The sequence below is a fragment of the Crocodylus siamensis genome, chromosome 4, assembly GCF_052110815.1.
Source record: "Crocodylus siamensis isolate JL-2025a chromosome 4, ASM5211081v1, whole genome shotgun sequence".
NCBI lineage: Eukaryota > Metazoa > Chordata > Crocodylia > Crocodylidae > Crocodylus > Crocodylus siamensis.
The window spans coordinates 228,930,413-228,952,773 of record NC_143398.1 but is presented as its reverse complement, the minus strand read 5'-3'; the positions used below and the strand labels follow the sequence as shown (position 1 = coordinate 228,952,773).

General features: G+C 43.0%; 1 protein-coding gene across 1 annotated transcript in view; it reads left to right on the top strand.

Annotated features, from left to right (window-relative positions):
* Positions 1-305: 305 nt before the first annotated feature.
* The window catches only part of LOC149867634 (histamine N-methyltransferase-like), a 29,134-nt gene continuing 7,078 nt past the window's right edge, over positions 306-22,361 (top strand). The window contains exons 1-6 of the mRNA XM_090045839.1: positions 306-428; positions 1,300-1,388; positions 8,075-8,276; positions 11,713-11,765; positions 17,485-17,592; positions 21,418-21,548. Coding sequence (XP_089901965.1) covers positions 8,140-8,276; positions 11,713-11,765; positions 17,485-17,592; positions 21,418-21,548 — 429 coding nt within the window. The 5' untranslated portion in view covers positions 306-428; positions 1,300-1,388; positions 8,075-8,139. The remainder of the gene's footprint in view (positions 429-1,299; positions 1,389-8,074; positions 8,277-11,712; positions 11,766-17,484; positions 17,593-21,417; positions 21,549-22,361) is intronic.

Below are 22,361 nucleotides of genomic sequence, written 5' to 3'. Positions count from 1 at the left end.
ATGAAAAGTAAGAATAGCATGTTCATTAACCCAAAGAAAACCCAGTATTCTCTTTGAAAAGCAAGATGTGGCCTTTTACCAAAATTAGCACTCTTCATGAAATTCCTGTTTAAAATCTAGGGGCCAAATCCTGTTCTTCATTACACCCTAATCCTATACATCAGGTCTACTCTGTTTTTGTACCATTGAAACGGAGAGCAGAGTTTGGATTTCTGTGGTAAGCTACATTAAGGGTTGCATTATCTCTTTATTTTATTCTTGAGGGAGAATACTACACTATCGGTATGCCAAAACGCTTGACTCTTTGTGGGTGGAGATACAATCTTTTTTTAAAAAGTGTCCGATTTCAGAGTCCACTTCCTGCCTCTCGTAGCAACACTCCCAGAAACTGAAACCAGCTGGCCCCGTAAATCACAGATTGTATACATGTAAGTATGAATACTTTCAGGATAAGTTTAGACTTAAAATATCTTTCTCTAGATTTCTTAGAAGGAAAAGCTAATGTCTTCTGTATCTTGCCAGCATTTAGCGACAACAACTACTAGTGTAGTAGCATGCACTTCCCTTTTGCAAGCTGTTTACAAACATTTCAAGTGTGCTCACTTTCCTTTCTGATTTAATTCACAGAATGCAAATGATGTTGATATGCCATTCAGCCAGGGTTTATCCTGATACCAGATAGCACTGATCCAGAGTAACTATAGTTACTGTAGTGTTAGAGTAAAATCAGGCCTAGAGTTGGTAAAAAAGATGCTTAGTATGGGTAAGTTAATTTGTTCTGTAGGGCAACTTGTCCAAATGAGAGAAACTGTCAGAAATGTTCTTAAGGGCTTTTTTTGCATAATTATTCCCCCCTTTCCCCCAACTCCCCCCTCCAGTTTCTGAACATACTGATTGCAGGCCAAGCTTCAATGAAACAAAATCAAATGACCAAGATGAATTCCTGAAGCTGCCTGAAATGTTAAATGATCTCATCCATTCTTATCTACAACAAAATAAACATGGAAATGAAATCACAGCAAGTGTGAAGGCTATTATACGAACACTTTTTGACTATCTAGATCCTCAAAACTGTAGAAGGATTAACTATGAAATATTTGTTAAAAGACTGAGGTTTGAAAAATGTTTTAATGCCAGATGGTACAAGCTTCTCCCACTCCATCTAAACTAAAGGCATGGGTAAACATGGAATGTACCACTCTCCAGTGGGGGTACGTGCTCATAGCCCATGCATGTTCTCTTCTGCTTTCTTACTCTACCTGGAAAAATTATAATAGGCTATTTTTACCCCTCGTTCAGGTGCTCCTGAAGGATTTGAATGCTGATCACCTGAAAAAGAGCACAGCTCTCAGTGAAAGATCCAAGGATTTGTGTGTTTGTAGTTCCAGGTATGTGGCAGCCTGCACAGTTTTAATACTGCCTGATGCAAAACTGCATTTTATTCTGTCTGTAGTCACCACAAATTTCACTTGACTGCACAAAATAGATAGTGAATTGTTAGCTTGAGCGATGGTAATTCATATAATAGAGTCAATTTAGCTGCAATTTGTTAGTCTGTCTTTCTAATACATAGGCAAGATTACTGCTCTTATCTAACAAAAACAGGCTCATTAAAACAACCCCTAGCAACAACAAGCAGTGCCTGGGTGCTTTGTAGCTGCCTGGGCCTTTATAGTTTTCTAGTATAGGGCAGATTTTGGGTCTCCTATTCATGTGATTAGTCCTTTCAGCTTCAGTGACACTACTGGCTTGAGTAGGTGTTCATCAGGGTTAGGAAGGCTCCACAATCTCCATATACTTATTTAATATTTTTCTCTTTGAGCATTTTTAGGGTACTTGAAAAATAAGTGCCCATTTGAGAGAGGCCACTCTGTTTGACTGCCTCTAGGTAACGTCCACTTGTAGGGCTAGATTCAAATATATAAGCATGCTGAAAATGAGTCCATTTCATTTGATTCGCCTCTTCCCCCCCCCCCCCGGGATCAGATTCTGACCCCCAGTTCTTTACTAAAATAGACATGTTGAAAATCTAAAGGATGGGGAGCTAGCTCAGCTTGTATACCACTGACACCATTCATAGGATCTGGGTCTCACGGGGGACTTTTAATTACTGTGACGTGCTGGGAGGGTACTTTTGGAAATGCTAACCCTGATTCTCTACTATCTTTCACTTTGTGTAGCGAAGGGAGTGAAAAGTCAGTTTAAAAATGCTGTGACAAATGTGACCCAGTGTGAGCGAGAAGGCTCTGTGACAGCCAGGGGGATGGTTTGCCATGAGTGGATGAGGAAGTAAGATGCTTGAGGGACCTGGAAGGAGTGTAGCCTTTGAAGCAGTTGGTTCAGATTTTTTCATTTTAAGGAGAAAAACCCAGATGGTCACTTTTTAAGGAGAAAAACGTAGGAAACGGCAGGTTCCTCCTTGCAGGCTGGCAGAGTTCCAGTCTACAAGGGGCTGGGGGGCGTGGGAGGTTGGCAATCAGACAATGATGGCATGTGCCACCATTCCCGCTGCTGCTAGGCAGACAGGGGATGTCTCGCAATGGTGGTGTGGGGCTCCTGGTGGTGGCACCAAGCCTCCCCACCCTGTCCTGCCTTGCCACACCAGGTCCTACCTGCTGGGACACGGAGGTCTCCAGGAGCAGGGCAACAGGGTGGGGAGCCCCGAGCCTGCAATGGGCATCTCTCGTCCCCCTCCATGGGCTCTGCTCCAGCTGTGCTGCCCATGGGGCAGGGGGAGCCAGGTCTCACGCTTCACTCCACTGCAGCAGCTGCCACCTCCCATGGTGCTTGGGTGCTGTTGGGGGGGGCAGGGGGCTGGAGGGGGTGGGCGCTGTGCATGGGGAGTAAGGGGCACCACAGGGGCCAGAGGTTGGTGGGTCAGGAGTAGGGGCACCTGCAGGGCTGGGGGGCTGTGGCTTGGGAATGAAGGGCAATGCAGGGCACTGGCATATGAGGTGACAGCCACATCTGGACCTGCATCCTGGTGAGCAAAAGGGGCAGGGGGAGCTCTGATTTTCTTTTATAAAAAACCCCAAATCAAACACCAACATTTATAGGCATTTAGAATGTATTTTATTATAGTAATTGAAGCACTGGTAGGCTTCCAAATTGCTTTAAAATTGTAAATATATCGATAAAACACTGTGTTCAACTGATACCTTTATACGTAGTGGTGTTTCATTTTAATCATGGAAAAACATGGATTTGGGAGGTTTTAATCAGAGAATTTGCTATTTTTAAACAGAGAAAACAAGGATCCCTGATACAGGCAATCCATGCCTATCACAGTTTTGCTACAGTGCTCATTTAAAATACCTACCTGGTTTCACTTGGTGCTCAGTGCGCTTCTTTATAACGATCAGTGCAGGGGTGGGGAGAAGTAGCGATGGCTGCAGCAGCAGCAGCAGTGTCAAGTGAAGCAGTGAGTGGCAGGTGGAGGGGATCCAGCATGGGGTAGCAATAGCCCGGGATCTGCTCCAGCACCACATGCTGGAGCAGGTGGAAAGGAATGGCGGTGATGGCGAGAAGGAGCAGGTGGGGGGCAGAGTGACCGTGGAGCCCAGGCTGGCAGGGCTCAGGGCAGGGTGGCAGGAGCCCGGGGTCTGCTCTGGCATGGGGTACTGGAGTGACTGGCAGGTGGGGTGGGGCAGCAGCAGCAGTGAGAAGGGGCAGGCAGGGGCTGTGTGTGCAGGGCCCGGACCAGTGCCCAGGACCAGGGCAGCAGGAGCATGGGGCCTGAGGCCAGGGCTGGCAGGAGTGCGGGGCCTGAGGCCAGGGCTGGCATGAGTGCAGGGCCTGGACCAGTGTGAACCAGTGCTCACAGACACATGTGCAGTGTCCCCTGCCCTAGGCCATTGGCTTGAAATTGCAGCAAAGTAGGTTTAGATTGGATATCAGGAAAACTTCTGCACTGTTAGAAAAGTGAGACAGTGGTACAGACCAAGGGAAGTTGTGGAATCTCCATCTTTGGAGGTGTCCAAGAGGGGGGTGGACAAGCATTGTTCAGAGATAATGTAGGCATAGCTATGCCTATGTTATACTATGGGTATTTTCCATGCTTATGAACTTTGCTGGTGCCTGCACAGGGTCTGGAAGGAATTTTTCCCCTCTCTTGCTGCTACATGTGTCTGGGTTTGCTTTTTTTCAAAACCTTCCTCAAAGGCATTGGGTGTTGGTTGTAGCCAAGGCTGGGGATTTTAACTGGGGTGTGCCATTGCTCCTGCTGGGACTTACAGAGGTTCCTGGCCTTGCCCTCCCCCCCCCCCCCCCGGGTCAGACCAATCGCCATATTTGGGGTCAGGAAGGAATTTTAACCCGTGGTCAGCTTGGTATGCATTGATGCATTGCGGAGGTTTTTGCTCTCCTCTGTAGCACCTCTCCCTCTACTCTTTTCCTGGGATCTCTCGAGCATATTTTTAACGACGTGTGCATCAGCAGGATGTTGGATGCCATGGTCCCTCTGCTTTACCTGTGGCTGATTCGAGAGTTATTTCCTGTGTTGTGCCAGGGTGGACTGTGCGGTTTTGCTACAAGGTTAGACCATGGTTTTGCATGGGATGTTTGGGAGAGAGATGATCCTGCCTAAGTTTTGGGAATTGGACTAGGTGACCTTTCAAAAATCCCTCCCAGTCCTACTTTTATATAGTTCTGTGTTTCTCTATGCAACATTTCAGTGCATAAAAACTACAAAAGGGCTCTCTTACTAAAAAGCTGACCCGTAATCAGGGGACCTGTGGGATATAGAATTATCTCTGGTGGAGGAACAAAGAGACATTTTGAATACTATTCCTTGATAATTCAGAGTCTCCTTTTGGACATATTATAAGGAATTACCTCCAGGAATGCAATTTTTGATAACTGAAATGATGTAACCTAATCAGCCTAAAACCTTCTCTGCTGATTAGCATTAGCTGCCTTGGAGACTCCAGGTCAGAGTATTTTTTGAGCTCCTGGAGATGATAAACCTGCTGGAACATAACAGTTTAAGAACCTTAAATGATTGTTTTGGGGTTGATATACATCAGCTGTGTGCCAAGCATTGATTTGAAAAGCAGCAAGTATACCATAAGACTCCAGTGTATGGAAACCATCACAGCAATGCCTATTCTGGTTGGTAGCACTTTACGCTTCTATTGCACGCAGGTGACCAAGGAGATCGGCCATGGTTTCTCCATGGCTTGTTTGTTGGGACTACCAACAATATTGCCCGTCTGTGCCAGCCGTAGTGCTGGTTTCCGTAGCATAGATTCAGTACCATGGCAAGGAAATTTGGCACCCAAAGCCCAAAGTGTCAGCCTGCCCTCGGCCCGCACACAGATCTGGGCGACACCCCCGACCCCATGCTTGCCCAGGAGTGCGCGAAGCGGCAGGAGCCGCCCTCCCCCAGTTCCCATGCCACCAAATGATTTGCTTGTGGCTCTGCCTCATACCCTGCTCCGGCTGGGCAGTGCCTTTTGGCGCCCCTTCACTTCAGTGCCCAGGGCGGTCACCCCACTCACCCCCCTTGCTATGGCACTGTCTGTTGGGAGTGAGAATAAGACTACCAAGCTATTTTCACATCATCCACGCAGCAGCAATAACACAATAACAAACACTGGTATAGTGGAACCAAAAAAGACCTCCTATTTTATGTGACCACACAGTCTTTGGCTATTTAAAAAAAACCAACAACCAAAAAACAACAAAAAAGCCCACAGTTACTAGTGTACAGATGGAGTGAGTATTTAGCTTGGCAAGAACAGCCCACATATATTAAAACCTGGCTCGTGTTCCTGATGATGGCCTAGAAACATGCAGGGAATAAGATCTGAGCGAGCTGTGTGACAAATGCTAAGGAGAGGGAATAATGGGGCAAAAGTTTCCAGCTGCTCCGGTGGTGGGCAGTGGGAGCGAGAGAGTTCATGTGTAGTGTCACCATTAGCACCAGTAAGTGTCACCCAGAAACAAGATGTGTTCATTCATCTTGTATCCTTTGTGTCTCGGAGTGAAGGGACGCTGGTCAGCAAATCCCAAGTGGGCAGTGGGTTGAGGATTTTGTAAGCTACTCTTCCATTCCCTGAACCTCTGAAAACCACCCTGAAGCTCTCCACAGGATGCCAGCCCAGCAAGCTAGGAAAAGGGAGTGGAGGAGCGTGCTTTTTTTTGATGAGCCCTGCTGAATTATTTTCTGTGACAGTACAGAACAGGGTGGGATAGGATGCCAAGTAGTAGTAGCAGTTTCCTCATGTACACGAAAGCATCTCATTGGGAACAGTCCAGTAGACATCCTCTGGGCAAGTCTCATAGCTTTGTGTGACTAGTGGTAACAACCATGGGCTTGGACAGATGAACACATGCCCCAGTATAATTTATATTTGTTTTTTCTGTTACACCAGAATCACGAATAGGCATACCACAATGTGGTACCCTAGGGTAGAGGCACACACTGGCCAGTTATTACTGTATCATTATGGATCAGGTGATACTTGTTTGCTTAGCAAAGGGCTGCCCTGGGGCATTTTGAGTGGATACTGAACCTGGTGCAACTTACAGAGAATTGAGCAAAGTTACCCGGGTTAGGGATTTGCACTGTTGGTATCCTACCTTTTGGACCAGTGTGAGGCAGTTGCACGGGCATAAATGTGTCTCCTGTCCAGGCCCTCAGAACAAAGTAGCTCATGCAGCCAGTTCTGGGAAATGTAGGGGTGCAGCGCACTGAAAACAAAAGACACTGCGGTTGCACAGCAGTTCATCAGCGGAGTCCCTTTGCCGTTATCAAACTTACATTCACCCAAGAATGCAAATCCAGCCAACGCTGTGCAGACACAAAGGCCCAACACCGGAGAGGAAGCACCCAGCTGAAACTCTGCATTTTATATTTCTCCTCCTGTATACTCAAAGGAGCTAACTGAGCAGAGACAGAGCCCACGGGCTGCTATGATGGTTGCATGGCAACCAAGTCCAGGAAGTACCGTGCCGTAGCTCTACTCAGCGAGCTGCTCCCATTCCAGAGCTCATCGGACAGAAAGGTAGGCAACTGCTTTGACTCTCTTTAACCGTTCCCTTTAGGGGCAATTTAGCTCAAGGATTTGGAAAAGCGTTTAAATAAAATTAAGGCAAATGAGTCCGTACAGGAATAATAGAGAGAAGGGCTGCTAGGCAGCTGTGCAAAGAGGGATCAAAGCACCATTTGTTCAGAGGCATAACACATCCATCTACTTCCTGCAGAGGTTGTTTTGCCCCAATCTCCCGCCACCATGCACAGAAGCAGATGTGGGGAAGAGACGTGTCTTCTGCTACAGTATAGAAACAAGGTTCAGGAGTCTGTTTTCAGGTCTGAGCTTTTTCCACTGACCCTCCATGATCTTTCCATTTCATTTATTTTACCTGCTCTGTGCCAATTTTCCCTACTTGTGAACCGGAGTTCCAACTCCTGCCTTCACTCTGGGTTTAACATGGCTTTTGTGACACTTAACTGATGAATGCCTGGGGAGTATTTTGCTCTCCTCAGGAAAAAGGTGCTATATAATTTACTTTTTAAAAAAAGCATCATTTACCAAAATGTTATGGCATCCACCCATCCATCTACTGCTCCAAGTCCTCTTTAAAACACCATCCGGCTGAAAACAAAAAAAAAAAGCAGTGCTAAGCTTCTGTGAAAATGTGTGCCTCACTTCCCTCTGGCTCAAAGCAGATTCTTTCCATTTAGGAAATACTGGGATTTTTTTAAAGTTTCATTTAGAAAAAACTTCAGGGTGCGTCCTAGATCTGAACTGGGTCCTGTTCCATCACTGATGAAATGCTGATCTTTTGGTCATGGAGTTTATATGCGATCTATTGCTGTTTGTCTTTCAAGCCTGAAGTTGTGTCTTTCATGTCATTCTTTTTAAATAAAAGGAGGTCCTTTTACCGCTGTGTTTCTAATCTAAAACTATGGGCCAAGGTCACAGAACAAAGTCCAGCAATAATGTAGATATACACAATGATTACACAAGTACTTTTCAATGGTTAGACTAGATACAGTTCTGGCATCTGATATTGAAGCAGTTTTAGATTTTAGTCTGTGGTTTTAATTTTTTTTTTCTTCCTTTCCTAGGGCTGAAGTGAAAAAACAGAAGGAGAAAAACGCTGTTCTTTTTTGCATTCCTTATAAAACCAAACATGGCATCTTCCATGAGGAGCTTGATCTCAAACCATAGCCGATATGTTGAATCTTTCCGTCTGTTCCTTGAGAATTCAACAGAGCATGAGTGCATGCTGGAATTCATTGAGAAGAAGCTGCCAGACATAATATCAAGGTAACAAAGTCAGACATTTTATCAAAAGGACAAACCCTTGATACAGTTCTGCACAAGTGATAAATGTATGCTCCTGACTGCATGAGTCAGGGCTTGAAAGGACTGCCGGAGAATTATAGATTGCTTCCCCCCCTTCTGTAGATCTTTGATAGTGCCTTAGTTAGAGATTTAATTTACACATTCCTCTGAAAGGCCTCTGTTTGTGGCTGAGTCTGTCTATTGGGATATAGATAAGATTTAATTGTTTCTTTGCCTGCAAATATTGCTTAGGTAGAATAAAAACTAATGTGAAAAATAAATTTGGGGGGAAAGCAGAGGATTTTAACATGTATATTAATTCAGGATTTCTTAAATAAGCTTTTCGGGTAATATTTGGATTCTCTCTAGCTTTCAGACAATACAGTTAGTCGTCAAGTAAGTTCACAGGTTTGCCTCTCTTTACATATGTATTAAATCATCTTTTGTAGACTGGAGCAGGATTTGGGCATTAAAAAGTGAAATCCTAGCTGTAAGGAAGGCAGTGGGAGCTTTCAGACTTTGGAGAGTGGGCATCCTGGTTATGATGTCAGTTTTCTGTTCAGCTACTGTCTTGTTCCTGGGCCTTGATCTTAGTGGTGTAGCAATGTGGCCGGGCACAGTGTCACAGTGCTTCTAACTTCTCACTGTGTCCTTCTGCCCCCCTCTCCCCACCCCAAGTCAGTGCCCAGGGCAATTGTCTTGGTCATCCCACTCTAGTTATAGCACTACTTGGTCCAGTTAGTGACTCTCTCGGTGGCTAGTTTCCCACATAGATAAAAAGCACACAGAAAAGTGCAAGAAGGTTATTAAGCAAAAGTAGTATATGATATACGTATAATGCAGAGTGGATTGAAGTTTTTACGCTGGAATTTTCCACTGGAAAGTTCTCAACAGGACCACATGGATTGCATTAAAACATCCAACAGAAACCGGGTGTACTGGTTCCTGACCGTCACTCTTTCCTGGCTCTGCAGCTCCTGGACCTGTGGGTTACCCAGATCCCTGGCTGTCCACTTGGCAGGAAGTCTGTCTTTGTTTGCCGGCTCCCTGAGCTTGCCGGCTTGCCAGTTGGCCAGCTCCCTGCTTCTCTGGGCAGTTTGCCAACTGAGAAGCCAGGGAGCCGTTATGCCCAGATAACCCACCAGCCCACCAGATGGGCTGCTGGGAAGGTGGCAGGCCTGAGCAGCAAGGACATTTTCAGTGTTTCTGAAACTTTTCTTTTTAATTTCTGGCTCATGAACAACACTGAGTCTTTCCACTTTTTATACTGATTTAGGACAAGTTTCTAATGAAGAAAAAGAAAATCAGAGGACAGAAAATTTGCTCCCCAGCTGTAATTGAAAATATTCTTGCTCAGAAATCATCCCCTTAGAAATAATGTCTTTTATTTGTGCATTTTCTCTCTTAAATTCATCATGTGACTGTTATGGACATATACCGCATGCTTGGTGAATTCAGAACTCCCCACTGATTCCCACTACTTATCAGTCTTTCAGGAAGCCTTGTGATATAGCTCTGATCCCCAGCAAAAACTTATGCTATGAAAATGACAGCCTGCTCTCATGTCTTATTAAGATATCTATAGATTTCCAAAATAAACTGCAGCATGTTGACTACTGTAACATGAAATACCACCCTAAATATATAAGGTGACAACTACACATGTCAGGGTAAATGAATAGAGCCATTCAGTGAAGGAGTATCCATGATAGTTTGACTGTGTTTGTTTGTCTCTGGTTCTTTGCTGCCTGATCCTATCCTCCCTGCTTTCCCTCCCTCCTGACCATCTTCTTTCAAATCAAAGCATTCTTCTACTTGACGTCGCTGTCATTCTCCTCTCACACCACTCTACCCATGCACTAATCCTTAACCATGGGTTCTTCCTCCGTGTTCCCTTTCCCACACTCCTTGTCTCTTCTATTTATGTCATTCCTGATTCTTAACTTCAAAACCCTCCTATGCTCCCCTAACAATCTCTTCTCCTTTCCTTTGTCTAGAATCATATCTGCTTTGTTTTGTCTTGAAAGACCCTTGGCTTCAACCTGATTCCATACTCTGCCGTGTTCCTCTTCCCATTTGTTTCCAGGGTCCTAGATTGTGCAACTGAGTCCTGCTCTGTAGGCTTGGCTGCCTCTCCTTCTGAGCTGGCTTTGGTCCTGCTAGCTCTGTCAGAATCGCTTCGAATAGAAAGTGAAATCAGAGTTTGATATTGATTTCAATGGAGAAATGATGTTATCCATGAGCAGCAAGACAACTGAGGCTGCTGACAGATGTTCAGTTGAAGGCGCAATGGGATCTGATCCTAACAATTGTGCTTCTTACCAGGCCACGTGTGCATGGCAGGAGGCACAACTGTGGATCAGATCCCAGTCACGCCCTATTGCAGAGGGAGCCCAGATTCACAATCTCTGGCTCCCTCTGGGCTGACAAGGAGCAAGTTCAGATGATGTTTGAAGCTATGGGAGGTCAGGAGAATGGAGGCCCTTCCTGAACCAGGGCCCGCGATGTGCTGTCACAGCTGGCAGCACGGATCAACTGACTGGTGCTCCCAAGTCTGCGAGCACTGGTAAGTTTGCCAGTGCTGGCCCCACGATCAATTTAGGTGCAATGGGAACTAGTCAAACAGTTATTACACACATTTTGTGTATTAGTTTGGTGGCTTATTCCCTGTTTTATCCCACCATTAATTGCATGAATGCATGGCTGGATTACTAGTTAAGATGTGATTAATTGGTTAATCATGTCTGAAGTGTAATGTTGGCCAGGGGCCTGAAGGGGTACTTTCCTTACTGTAGGCATTTCTGCTCCTTTTGCCAAAGATTATCATTCTTTGTCCTGCCTTCTCTCTTGGCACCTGCATTCTTACTGATCAGTGGAATCAACTCTGGATTTACACTGGTGTAAATACAGGCTTGTATATATGCTTCCCCAAATAAGCTGTATAAAACAGTAAAGCAACCTCTGTCCTGGACAGCTTATAAACCAAAGCCATGACCAAGTGCAATCAAGTACAGTACAAACACATGTGTACACAGATACATATTAGAAATATATTTACATTTGCATAGGTTTGTGGAAATAGGTTTTCCTCTGAGCAGGGAAGTGAAAAAATATACGCAGGTTTCTGTCTTTTTTCAGTTATAATATGGGTGTAATATCCAGGTACAGTCTGAGTGATGACTGATTCAAAATTAAGCAAGAATTTTAATTTGCCCATGTCTGCCTGTACATGTATGGTGCTGTACTAACATAAACAGATATGCATACATCTACACACACATGCACGCACACATTTATATGGTGGTTTTTTTCCTATATGTTTTAATTTGAAGTCATTACTTGTTGCTTTGAAGTAGCTAATACAATTCTGTATGTTGAATATCTATCCTGAAATATGTAAACTCATTTTTGTTTTCAGCATTGGCAATGGAAAGTCTGCAATCAATATTCTCAGTGTAGGTGGCGGGGCAGGTACGGTAAGATCTGAAATATAACTATATTTTTTTTTCCTTCAACAAGTAGTGGGTTGCAAAACACAGAGGAGAATTTGCAGTCTGGTAGAGCAGGGAACATTTGACAATCCTTGAACAATAAGTTCAAATCCCAGCTTAGTTCTGTAGTAAAAATGGGCCTTCTGAGACTTACTATCTTTCTACATGCCAAAACCATCCCAGAAATGGCACTCTGTATTCAGAATATATCTGTGGGCTTAGCAATGCCTCCTAACATGGTTATTAGAAATGTCATGATAAAATGCTGTATTTCAGATGGCTGATTGGCGAGCAGTCTATTTCATGTTGCTGATTAGAGGCCTGTTCCTGTTAACCGGTGCTTCCTTTGCTGGCTTGAGAACGTGGGAAATACGTTGGAGGCGCTCCAACGTGGGAAATACGTTGTTCCCTCCCGCTCTTAGTTGCTGTAGAAGCCTTCTGTGCAAGGGCTTTCTGCTTGCGTGGGAACAGAGGAAAGCTTTGGTGCCTGAATTTATGTCTGGGAGTTCTCACCGTAAACTATATGGGAATTAGGGGTTTGGCTCTGTGGGTGCTGTGCACATTACTCTTGTATTGACTCTGAGGTTGTTTATGTTAGCTGAGAAGCAAAGGAGAAAAGGAAACAAATGGCAGAAAAGAAAGAGAAAAGAAAACAAGTAGCTAACTCTGCATTGTCTCCACAACCATATCTTGTCCCTTGCAGTGTACAACATGGAATTAATTGTTCTCAGTGCTTCTATGTACCTACGGGGAAAGGTTGAGGAATTTCCTCTCATCCTGCGTCGTATGTGTGCTCCTTACATGAAATCTCTTCCTGAATTCCCTTTGCAGACTCTGCCCTCAGTGAACAGGGGGACCTATGGGCAGGTGGCTCAAGTTAGCCAATCATGTTTCTACTGCAAAAGCAATTAATGTGCATATCTTGACTTCCCTTGATCTCAAGCTTCCCTCTAAATTTCTCCGTAAGTCATTCTGTCTTGAATTTCTCTCTTTTATGGTATTGTTATTCGTTTCCTATACATTAGATAGTTAAGTGTCAAGAATTAACATAGGCAGACAAGGGTCTTTGGGTAGATTTGATATCTTTTATTATTAGACCAACTGATTAGTTAGAAAAAATGTTCTTTGCAAACTTTTGGGCACAAACACCCTTCTTTGGGCATAGGAAGAGTCTTAGAGAGAGTCTCCTTATTCCTGCAGAAGGTTGTTTGTGCCCAGAAGCTTGCAAAGAACAATTTTTCCAACTATTGAGTTGGTCTTATAAAAGATATCACATCTACCCAAAGAACCTTGTCTGCCTATGTGCTTAGATCAGTATGTATATTCCTCTCAGCATGTCTCACTATTGTTATCATTGTATCAGATCCACTGAAAATAGCAATACATGGCAAGGTAGGGTATGAAAAGTGTTGGTAGTTATCATATTTGTACTGTATTGCTCAGACTTTCTTGTAACAAATTTAATTTATCCTGGAAGCAATACTTCCAGGAAACCCTGGAGGTAGGTGGATTGATACATGTTACCAATGAGACTGTAGTGGTTTTTCTACATGAAATTATATTTCCCTACATTTTTGCATAAGTATCCCCTAAATTGAAACACGTGCCCCCTAATTCCATTACAGTCAATTAAGTAGCTCATAAATTAGTTTAAATGCTCTAGTCATCTCATCTCTGGAGATTAATCTTAAGCATTGACATTCTTCCCTTATAAGGAAAAATAACCACATAAATGCCAGGGTGTTGGTTATAAAATAGACAGTGTGACAGAGTAGGAGCATTTATTTCCAAACAAGGGAGGCCATTTTACTGCCAAAATTTTGACTGTAATAGGACCATTTTGCTCTGTTAGTGGGGCACTTAATTCTCTAATCAAAGAGACTTCAGCTTAGTGCGATAGACACTGAGTTGGTAAAGTAGCAATTGTTCATTTTGTTACAACATAAAAACCTGGATTCTCACTGGCTGGGAGTATGGACTCAAATCACATGCTGCAGTCAATCAGCTTGTGTCTTATTCATACAAACGTACGCTACAAGAAGCTGCTTTCTGAGCTGCAGCAGTCTGCCCTGTCTCACTGAGTGTCCGTCAGTAAATAAGGAAAGTTCTGCCATTCATTATTTTAGTGGGCTGACGTCATTTTCATTTAGAGCTAGGCTGTAACATTTAGCCTCAGGCCTTTACCGAAGCTACTGTGAAGCTGTAATGTCTCCTGTCAGAGGGAAGGATTGTGTTTCCCTTGGCACCCTCCCTTCTCTGGCTCTCTGACATGCAGAGTGCGACTGCTCTCAGAAAGCTGCTTACACCCTTCATCCCATGTACCCCCACTCTAAGGCTAGGGACAATCTTGCTGTTTAGGGTGCCTACAGATGTTTAGGCAGCCTGTTGGGGAGGCGCGCTAACTCATGGCACTTTACACTGAAGCCCCCAGCTGGGGTGTTGGGGGGAGCTGGGGCAGGTCCGTGAAGTGGGAGGGGCTCTGTTCCCCCAATCCCCCACCTGAGCCTCTTGATAGAGGCAGCACGCAGTTGTCAGCTCGGCTTTGCCACAGCCAGAGTTGGGGCAGGGGCAGGGAAGGGGGAAGGGAGCCACCTCTCCTTGTGGGCCCAGGCTGGCTCCTCCCAAAATGCTAGTAGGGGTACCTTCCCCTACCTCCCCCCCACACCCCATCCCTCCCCCTCTGCAGAGGGAGAAGACTCTCTCCTCTCTGTGACAACCCTGGGGGCAAGGCTGGGCTGGTGCTGACCCAGCTTTGCAAAGGTGCATGGGATGCAGATTGAATTGCCTGCACTAAACCTCTGCAGGGAACCCAAACAGAAGTTTCCAAGGTACTCTACTCTAGAGTGCCATCAGCTAATAGCTAATATAATAAGGGTTAATTTTTCACATGACTGGCCATTTTAAAAATACTTTGTAGCCATGAACTTGTGTTATGTCATGGGTGTAGAGCATTTCCAGGTTCCTTATCATGCAAAAAATGTAACTTGTTTAAGCACCCTTAATGTAGCTGTTCATGACCCATTATAACAGCCAGTCTGAACAGTCTGCCTTTGACAATAGCTTGTGCCTTATTAAGTTTACACTTCAGTGCACAGCATCCTAATGTTGCTGTACCTTTAAAAAAAACATAAAAGTCATCAACTGTGCTATAAAGTAGCAACTGTGGTATAAAGTATCCCGTTACGTAAAATGTTTAATTAGAAACTTAATGGTGAGCATAGTGGTAGCCTTTAAAAGGTAATTGTGTTGGAGAGTTTAAATAATTCCAATAGCCTAATTGCCAAATTGTTGATAATGCAAGCTGCCACATATTTGACTGTAAAATGCCTCAGGACACTTGTTTGCATATAAAAGAACTAACTGAAGTCAATTAAGCCTGTAGATTAAATTATGAATCAAAGTTGGGGGTTTTTTAGGTTAAAAATAATATTCATGTGGCTTGGCCACAGAAAAAGCAGAAAGGAATATATTAACCTATCAACACATGGAAATATGAAACGCAAATATTTTTTTTATCTGGACCTGCAAAGAGTTTTCAGAGGGACAGTTAACAGAACCTTGGTATGAAAACAAATATAAAAAATTCTGTAGTAGTTAATTAAAAATTCCTTCTTTCTAGATTTAGCCACAGCAGCCTGCAAATAACTTAATTTCCTCTGATTTTCAATAAAAAGCTACATTTGTAGGAGCAGAAAAGCACAGCTAGTTGTGTTACTCCTGAAATTCAATGTCCCTTCCTTGAAAGAACACGGGTATATAAATGCCATGTACAGTTTTGATGTTATTAATTGCTTTTAAGAAAGGCACTTAGGCCAGAAAAAAATTAAACCCATCCTTACATGTTTATAGTTCTTCCATAGGGATTTATTCTCAAAGAAAAATATTAGTTAGTGCAAAGATTAAGCTCTTTGATTGTAGTAGATAGTTACAAATGAGAGTAACATATTGTAGGATCAGAAGCTGGCAAAGAGTTCTTCATGTCTGCAGTATGAGGATGAGAAGGAGCATGGTCCAGTGGTCAGGGCCCTGCCTGCAGTGCAAGCAACATAAAGCAAGAGCAGGAAACTGAACCTAATGTCCAGTGTGACCTTGAGCAAGTGTCTAGGTGCCTCAGATCCTTCTCTGTGATATGGGAACACTAGCTCTTCCTACCTTGATGGGATGTTGTGAGGAGATACAGTAAGGACTGTGAGATACCTGAATATTGAAAACCATATGGATTCCTTCCCTCTACTCCTCTCCACTCCTCCCGCCCCCCAATAAACCAATGCATCATAGCCTAAGTTAAGCTGGAGAGAGGGAGGTAACATGATCAGTAAAAAGTTGCTAGCTGGCCTCCAGAAAGGTGAGCCTCAAACATAGGACGGCATCTGTTTGAGTCACCAGTTGTCTAGCTGACAAAGTCCGTTAGACTTGGTTGATCCTGGTTTGTCGACTGGAAATGTAAACCACCCATTCATCATCCCTCTTTAGGCATTCCCTCTTTAGTGCTCTGACTTTCAGTTCCAGGCTTGTTTGACCCTCAAGCTTAAGTTTCTCATTAAACTCAAATTTTAAATTTCAATGTAAATGGTTCAAGCATGGCAGCTCTCAAGACTAAGCTCAGACATTCCTTATTATAAGGCCCTCTCTTCCATTTTTCGCTGTAGTAGCCCTCTGCTTCACTCTTTCTGCTTTAACTGTATGTTTTGTCCAATAGGGTGACCAAAGCTGGGCAGGTAGCCAGTGGCTTAAGCTAGACCTTATAGAGCATTGCAGCACAGCACCCTTGGTTTCTCCCTTGATGTGGTATAGATCAATAGTTTATTTGCCTTCTTTACGGCCTGCAGCGTGTTGCACAAAGGATTTAAATGTTGGGTCTATCAATATACTCGTCACTGCAGCAGATTTGACTATCTAGAAAGAGCTATCTTTGATGCACAGATAAAACGCAGCCGGTGCTGTGATATTTGCTTTGTGCTACATACACAGACACAATATTCAGCTTAGGCAGGGAAAAAGCTAAGCATACAAAGCATACTTGTTTTTGCTTCAGCTTTCTGTGTCTTCAATCTTTCTCTCATCTTTTCTTTTCTCCCCCACTCATGAGTCTTGTTAGCCAATTAGCCTTTTGGACAACGATCCAGTAATCCACTCATAAAAATACACAAAACATCCCTGGGATTCTGGTGGTGAGTCAGGGACACTAACTTGGCTTGGCAGTGAGAAGAAATGGGTCAAATTTACAAAATTTGGATGCAGATCAATCTTACAAAAATTCAGGATTCATGTTCTGGGTATGCACCTTTCATGAATAGTGACTAACAGTTGATATCTGTTGACACTTATTTAATAACATGTATGAAACAAAATAGGATGGGCAGTATAATTCCTAGAGGTTATGTGTTCACGTTGCAATAAAATATTGCATCTGGTGTGACTTGTGACACCCACAGCAGGCAACTGAAGAGTGATGGGACTACTGATATTTATTTATTCTCTTCATTTCTAGAGACAGATCCTCCAAGTAAGAGTTGGGGCACTTCAGTCAGAGCAGTATGCAGAAGGCCACATGTCTTCTGCATATGTGATACCTCAATTTCCAGGGCAACCAAGATGATTACTAATTTTTAAGGGCGTTCTTGGGGGAAGCTGATGTCTACCAGGAACCTCATATTTATCCTTCCTGATTTATTTTCTGCTTCATGTTTGTCTTGTAGGTGAAATTGACCTGCAAATTCTTTCAAAAGTGCAGGCCAGACATGCAGGAGTTGCCATTAACCATGAGGTGATAGAACCAAGTGATGAACAAATCTGCCACTACAAAGGTATTTTAACTGCAAAGTTGAACAATGACACACTTGACATGTTACAAGGCATTTTGTCCTGATTTCACTTCTAAAAGTTAGTTATTCATTTACCAGTATATAGTATCATTCATATTGTTAGTAGTACATGTACAATAAAATGGGAGGTAAAGTCCATTTTCCAAGGGTATGTATTATATTATTCATGTTAAACAAATATGAATATTATCCTGCCTTTTTTTACAAAATGTCCTAGCTTCCAGATCTTCCAGGAGTTTTGCATGGGCATATGTTCATGACTTAACAGATTGCTTTATAGTGTCAGGTTGTTGGAAAATTAGATATTACCATATTTCACTGCATACAAAATGCCCAGGAATAAGACACACACCTTATTTTTCAAAGACAGAATGAAGGGGAGGAAAAAACTTTCCTTGTAGTAAGTAACTGAGTAGCACAAGCTGGGAACCTGAGCCTGCTCACTATTTTGCTCCCTGCAGATTGTGTTCAGAATTTATTTTTGCCCAGCCTAAGCTTAAGTGGCCAAAACTCCTGTTACTATAGTGCCTCACATGTATCGCAACTTTCCAGCAGCTGATTTTTTGGAGAAAAGTGTGTGTTACATGAAAGAAAATATGATACATACAGTCATAGTAGTTTAAACTGTTGAATGGCCAGATGTATAAGCGAAACAGAGTTGAAAACTTGTCAACAATTGTGTAAGAGACTTACAGCTGCCAAACTAGGGGCAACAGAGGAAACAAGGATAAATTGGTAACCATGGACTGTCAACATAATGTAGCTGAGGAAAAGGCAAAGGCAACTCTCAGGTGTATAGCTGTTTCTGATGTGGAGTTCTATGTTCCAAAAAAGCATTAATTTGAACAGGAACAGGCACAGAGAAGGGATATTAGGATGGTCAGGATAGTTGAAGATCTTATATTATGCCAACATCCAGGCTAGGGACAGAAATTGCACACGAACTGCTGTAAGTGATTGGGAACCAGGTCAAATCTGTAACATAACAGAAGTTCAGTGCACATAAACTATTTTCAAAATGGCTGAAACCTGTTTAAAATAAACCTGGACGGATATAGTATCAATCAGACTTAACTGATTCAGGTTAAATTGGTTTATTGAACTTCTGTCCGAGAACCCCTCCAGAGTCAAGTTAACTCACAGTCCCCCATCATCCCAGGATGTTTTTCACCTCCCCCCACAAACCCCTCCTGACAGGGTGGGTGGGCTAGCCATTGCCCAAGCTGTCTGCTCCAGCTGAGCAGGAGGTATACTCTAGTGCCCCCTGGCTTCTGGCTTGGGCCACTGCAAATATTTGGCTGCATTTCTGGAATCAAAAGTGAATGTCTGTTTGCTTGCTTATTGGTTCAGTCTACCCAGCTTAGATTAACTTGCGAAGACTGAATTGATTCAGCCTTGGGGTTTTTGACTGTCTGTACTTAGCCCCAATCTCTCACTAATTAGCTGGCTGCATAATATTTGCTCCTTCTTTCTGTAGAAGGTAAAAGAAAAGGGTGTTACCTTTATGGTAATTTTTAGTAAACTAAAAATTAAATCCTAGGCTAAGTTTATATTTAAAGTGTTGTTGATTTGTAAGTAACCTTATCTCCCACAAATATAAAAAAATGTCAAGCTCTTTCTTGAAAAGTGGGAAAGCTGTCTGTTCTTTTGACAGTTCAGAAGCCAAGTTCTCAACTTGGTCTGCTTTGTCCTTCCATGAGGGTAACAACCTAATTTCCATGTTAAACACATAAATCCATTCATTAGGTGAGCCTGGGACGTGGCTATGACACCAAGCGTAGATTGGCCTGGCTGAGTTTTCTCCTGTAACTATAAAACCTAGAGCAGCAACTCAGTTGTTTTGACTTCTGGGACGTAGCCAACAGAGAACTTCATTACATGTGATTGGTCTGAGTCTCAGTAGTACATTAAGGCCCTTTAGATTGCTGAGAACCGTGTATTTCCAGTGTCAAGTCAAAGTGCCACACTTACGGTTTTTGCAGCCAAGAGGGGACTGCCAGGAGCAGAACTGGCACATAAATCTGGGATAACACTCTCCCCAAGTGCATATTCTCAGAACTGCTAAGAGGAGTTGAGGTTCAGATTATTTTGGGGGCAGAAACTTATTTTAGCCAAAGCCTGTTTGTGGTTTCTGAACATTGACACAAAAACCCCATGCTGTTCTGGCTTGGCGAGCAATTCAATTTTCTTTCTAATGTCTCCTTACAGACCAGCTAGCAATTAGATTGAACCAGATTGCACCAAATTATTTGTGATTGTGATATGGACTGCTGCTGAATGACGGCTGAGTTTAAAATAGCAAATTAGATCTGAACTGTGGGCACACAGGCCAATGACTGATAAATGGAAGAGAACAGAATAGCAGCAGCAGCATCCAAAAGTGGTAGCCCATTTCCAAAAGTAAAGGGAAGGGAGATAAGCGCTGATGGAACATTGCTCATCTGTTCTGCAGAGGTATATCATAATCAAAACCTAAAAAGAGAAACATTTTGATTAGTGGTGGAAAAGCACTGATTTAAAAAATCATATTATTCTGAACCTGTGTTTGTACATATAAGGATTTAATTCACCATTATGGTACATCCATTTTACTGAGGTCACACCATTGAAAATAATAGAGGGGAATCAGGCTTCTAAATTAGAGCGTATTATATTCTTTAACCATTTTTATCCCTATCTCAATCTTTGTAGACACATTAAAGCAGTGCTTTCAAATATGTCTCCTATCTCCCTTCCATAATTATCATCGCAATAAACTACTACTTCACTTCTGACCCAAGTAGTTAATAAAAAAAACCCAAGGTCTTGCAGATTGCTCTGATTAGAAGGAGAAATTGTAATTGGAGGCTAGTATTTTTATGAGGCAGACCTATTTATTTATAAAACAGAACAAAGTCCTGTTTGCCTGAACCCAGCAGGAATAAAACCTCAAGATATAATGCCTTTATTCCCAGTTTTAAACCTCTTTTTAAGTTAGCACTTAGTTCAAAAGTTCTTTCTCTTAGCTTCCCTCGGGAACATGTTCCTGTTGCTTGTTCTGTATCCTTATCTTTCTCTGCCCTTGCTCCTTTGGAATTTCACCATGGTCCTCTCAGAAACAAACTTACACAGCTCCATCAATTAATGCCCTAGCACTTCCAGTTGCTGTAGTCCCTTGGTTACCACTTAGCTTATGTGTCATAGCCTCCATTCAGCCTGAAAGGTCTATGCTTTGGGTGGTAACCTCTGCTGTTTTGAATATTCCTGAACATTTAATTGCTTTCTCAGTTATTGTAAATAGGAGGATACTTTTGCGACCAACAGTTTTGCAATATCCCCTACAAAGCCCGGATTCTGAACCCAGCTGAAATCGGGGACATCTGCATGTGGGTCTAAATGTTCTCCCATTCTTGAGTGAGCCAAATCATGGTTCCAGATACCAGGACTCTGTGGAAGTTGGAACCAGATTATGACCCTAATTTCTATGTTTGTGCCCATCTGTGCTGAAAAGCCTGTTGGGTCCCTAGAGTACGTAGTGCCAAACTTTGTACAGATAAAGTCATCATATCCACTTGATACTTCATCCTACAAAAATCTGGCCAGTCATCCTTTGATTAAGACTGTTCACATGGTGGTTATTTAGTACTGTTAATTGCTCACATTATATAAAATATAGGTTCAATATTTTGAATAATCTGTTGCTACATTTAAAAAGCTATTCAAATGTCATACTTTAAGATAACGTCTGGATGCATTAAAATTCTGAGTGGAAATGGATGCTACATTTGCAATTGAAATGAACTGTGTACCATCCTCTCTGTATTTTAGACCGTGTAGCTAAGACATCAAACCTAGAGAATGTAAAGTTTGCCTGGCACAAAGAGACGTCGTATGAATATGAAAAACGAATGAATGCGAAACAAGAGTTTCAAAAATGGGACTTCATTCACATGATTCAGGTAAAAGTCTCTGCATGGTAAATGTTGTCAATAGACATTAGGTTTGTGACCTCAGTATGCACTTGAATGAGAAGATGTGTGAGCATATTTCCTTAGAATTCAAAATAAGCAGTCATAAAGGAACTGCAGAAATAAAAGCTGGTATAGTAAACTGTCACCTTGGAGAACCACTGCTCTGTTAATCAGGCTATGTGTAACAATCAGGAGAGAAATACACTTTATTGTCTTCAGAATTTTACTCTCTTTATGAAGTGGTCTTTGTACTTTGAGGTGCACTGAAGCTGACCTAGATCTTGACCTCACTCTCAGAAGGCAAGTTTTTTTACTTTGGGGTAATTAATGTATGCAGGCTACCCCCAGTAACAATATAACAAAGGCATTGGTAACGTGTAGGGGGTACACATGAATGTACGCACGCCCCCTGAGACTGGCTGTGCACCAGCCGCGAACCTGGAAGTGCCACTGGAAGTGCACTGCTGGTTTCGCCGCTGGCTCGGCTATCGCCCCCTCCCCCCGCATAGGCGATCTGGTGCTCCCCCAGACTCGGGCGGTGTCAGTCGCCCATGAGTGAAGGACAGGTGTGATTACACCTGTGGCAGACATCACCTAGTTGATCTTGCAGTAAAGACATAAGTGCCTTATCTTCACTGTACTTTTACCCCAGGATTTCTCATGTGTTAATTAACCCGTGATAAAATGCACACTTTTTTCACAGTGATGAAAAGGAGCAAGAATAACTGGACACAATGCAAACGGCACTGACATCGCAAAAAGATGTCCAGTGAACCAGGGACAAAGGATTTTATGGAGTTG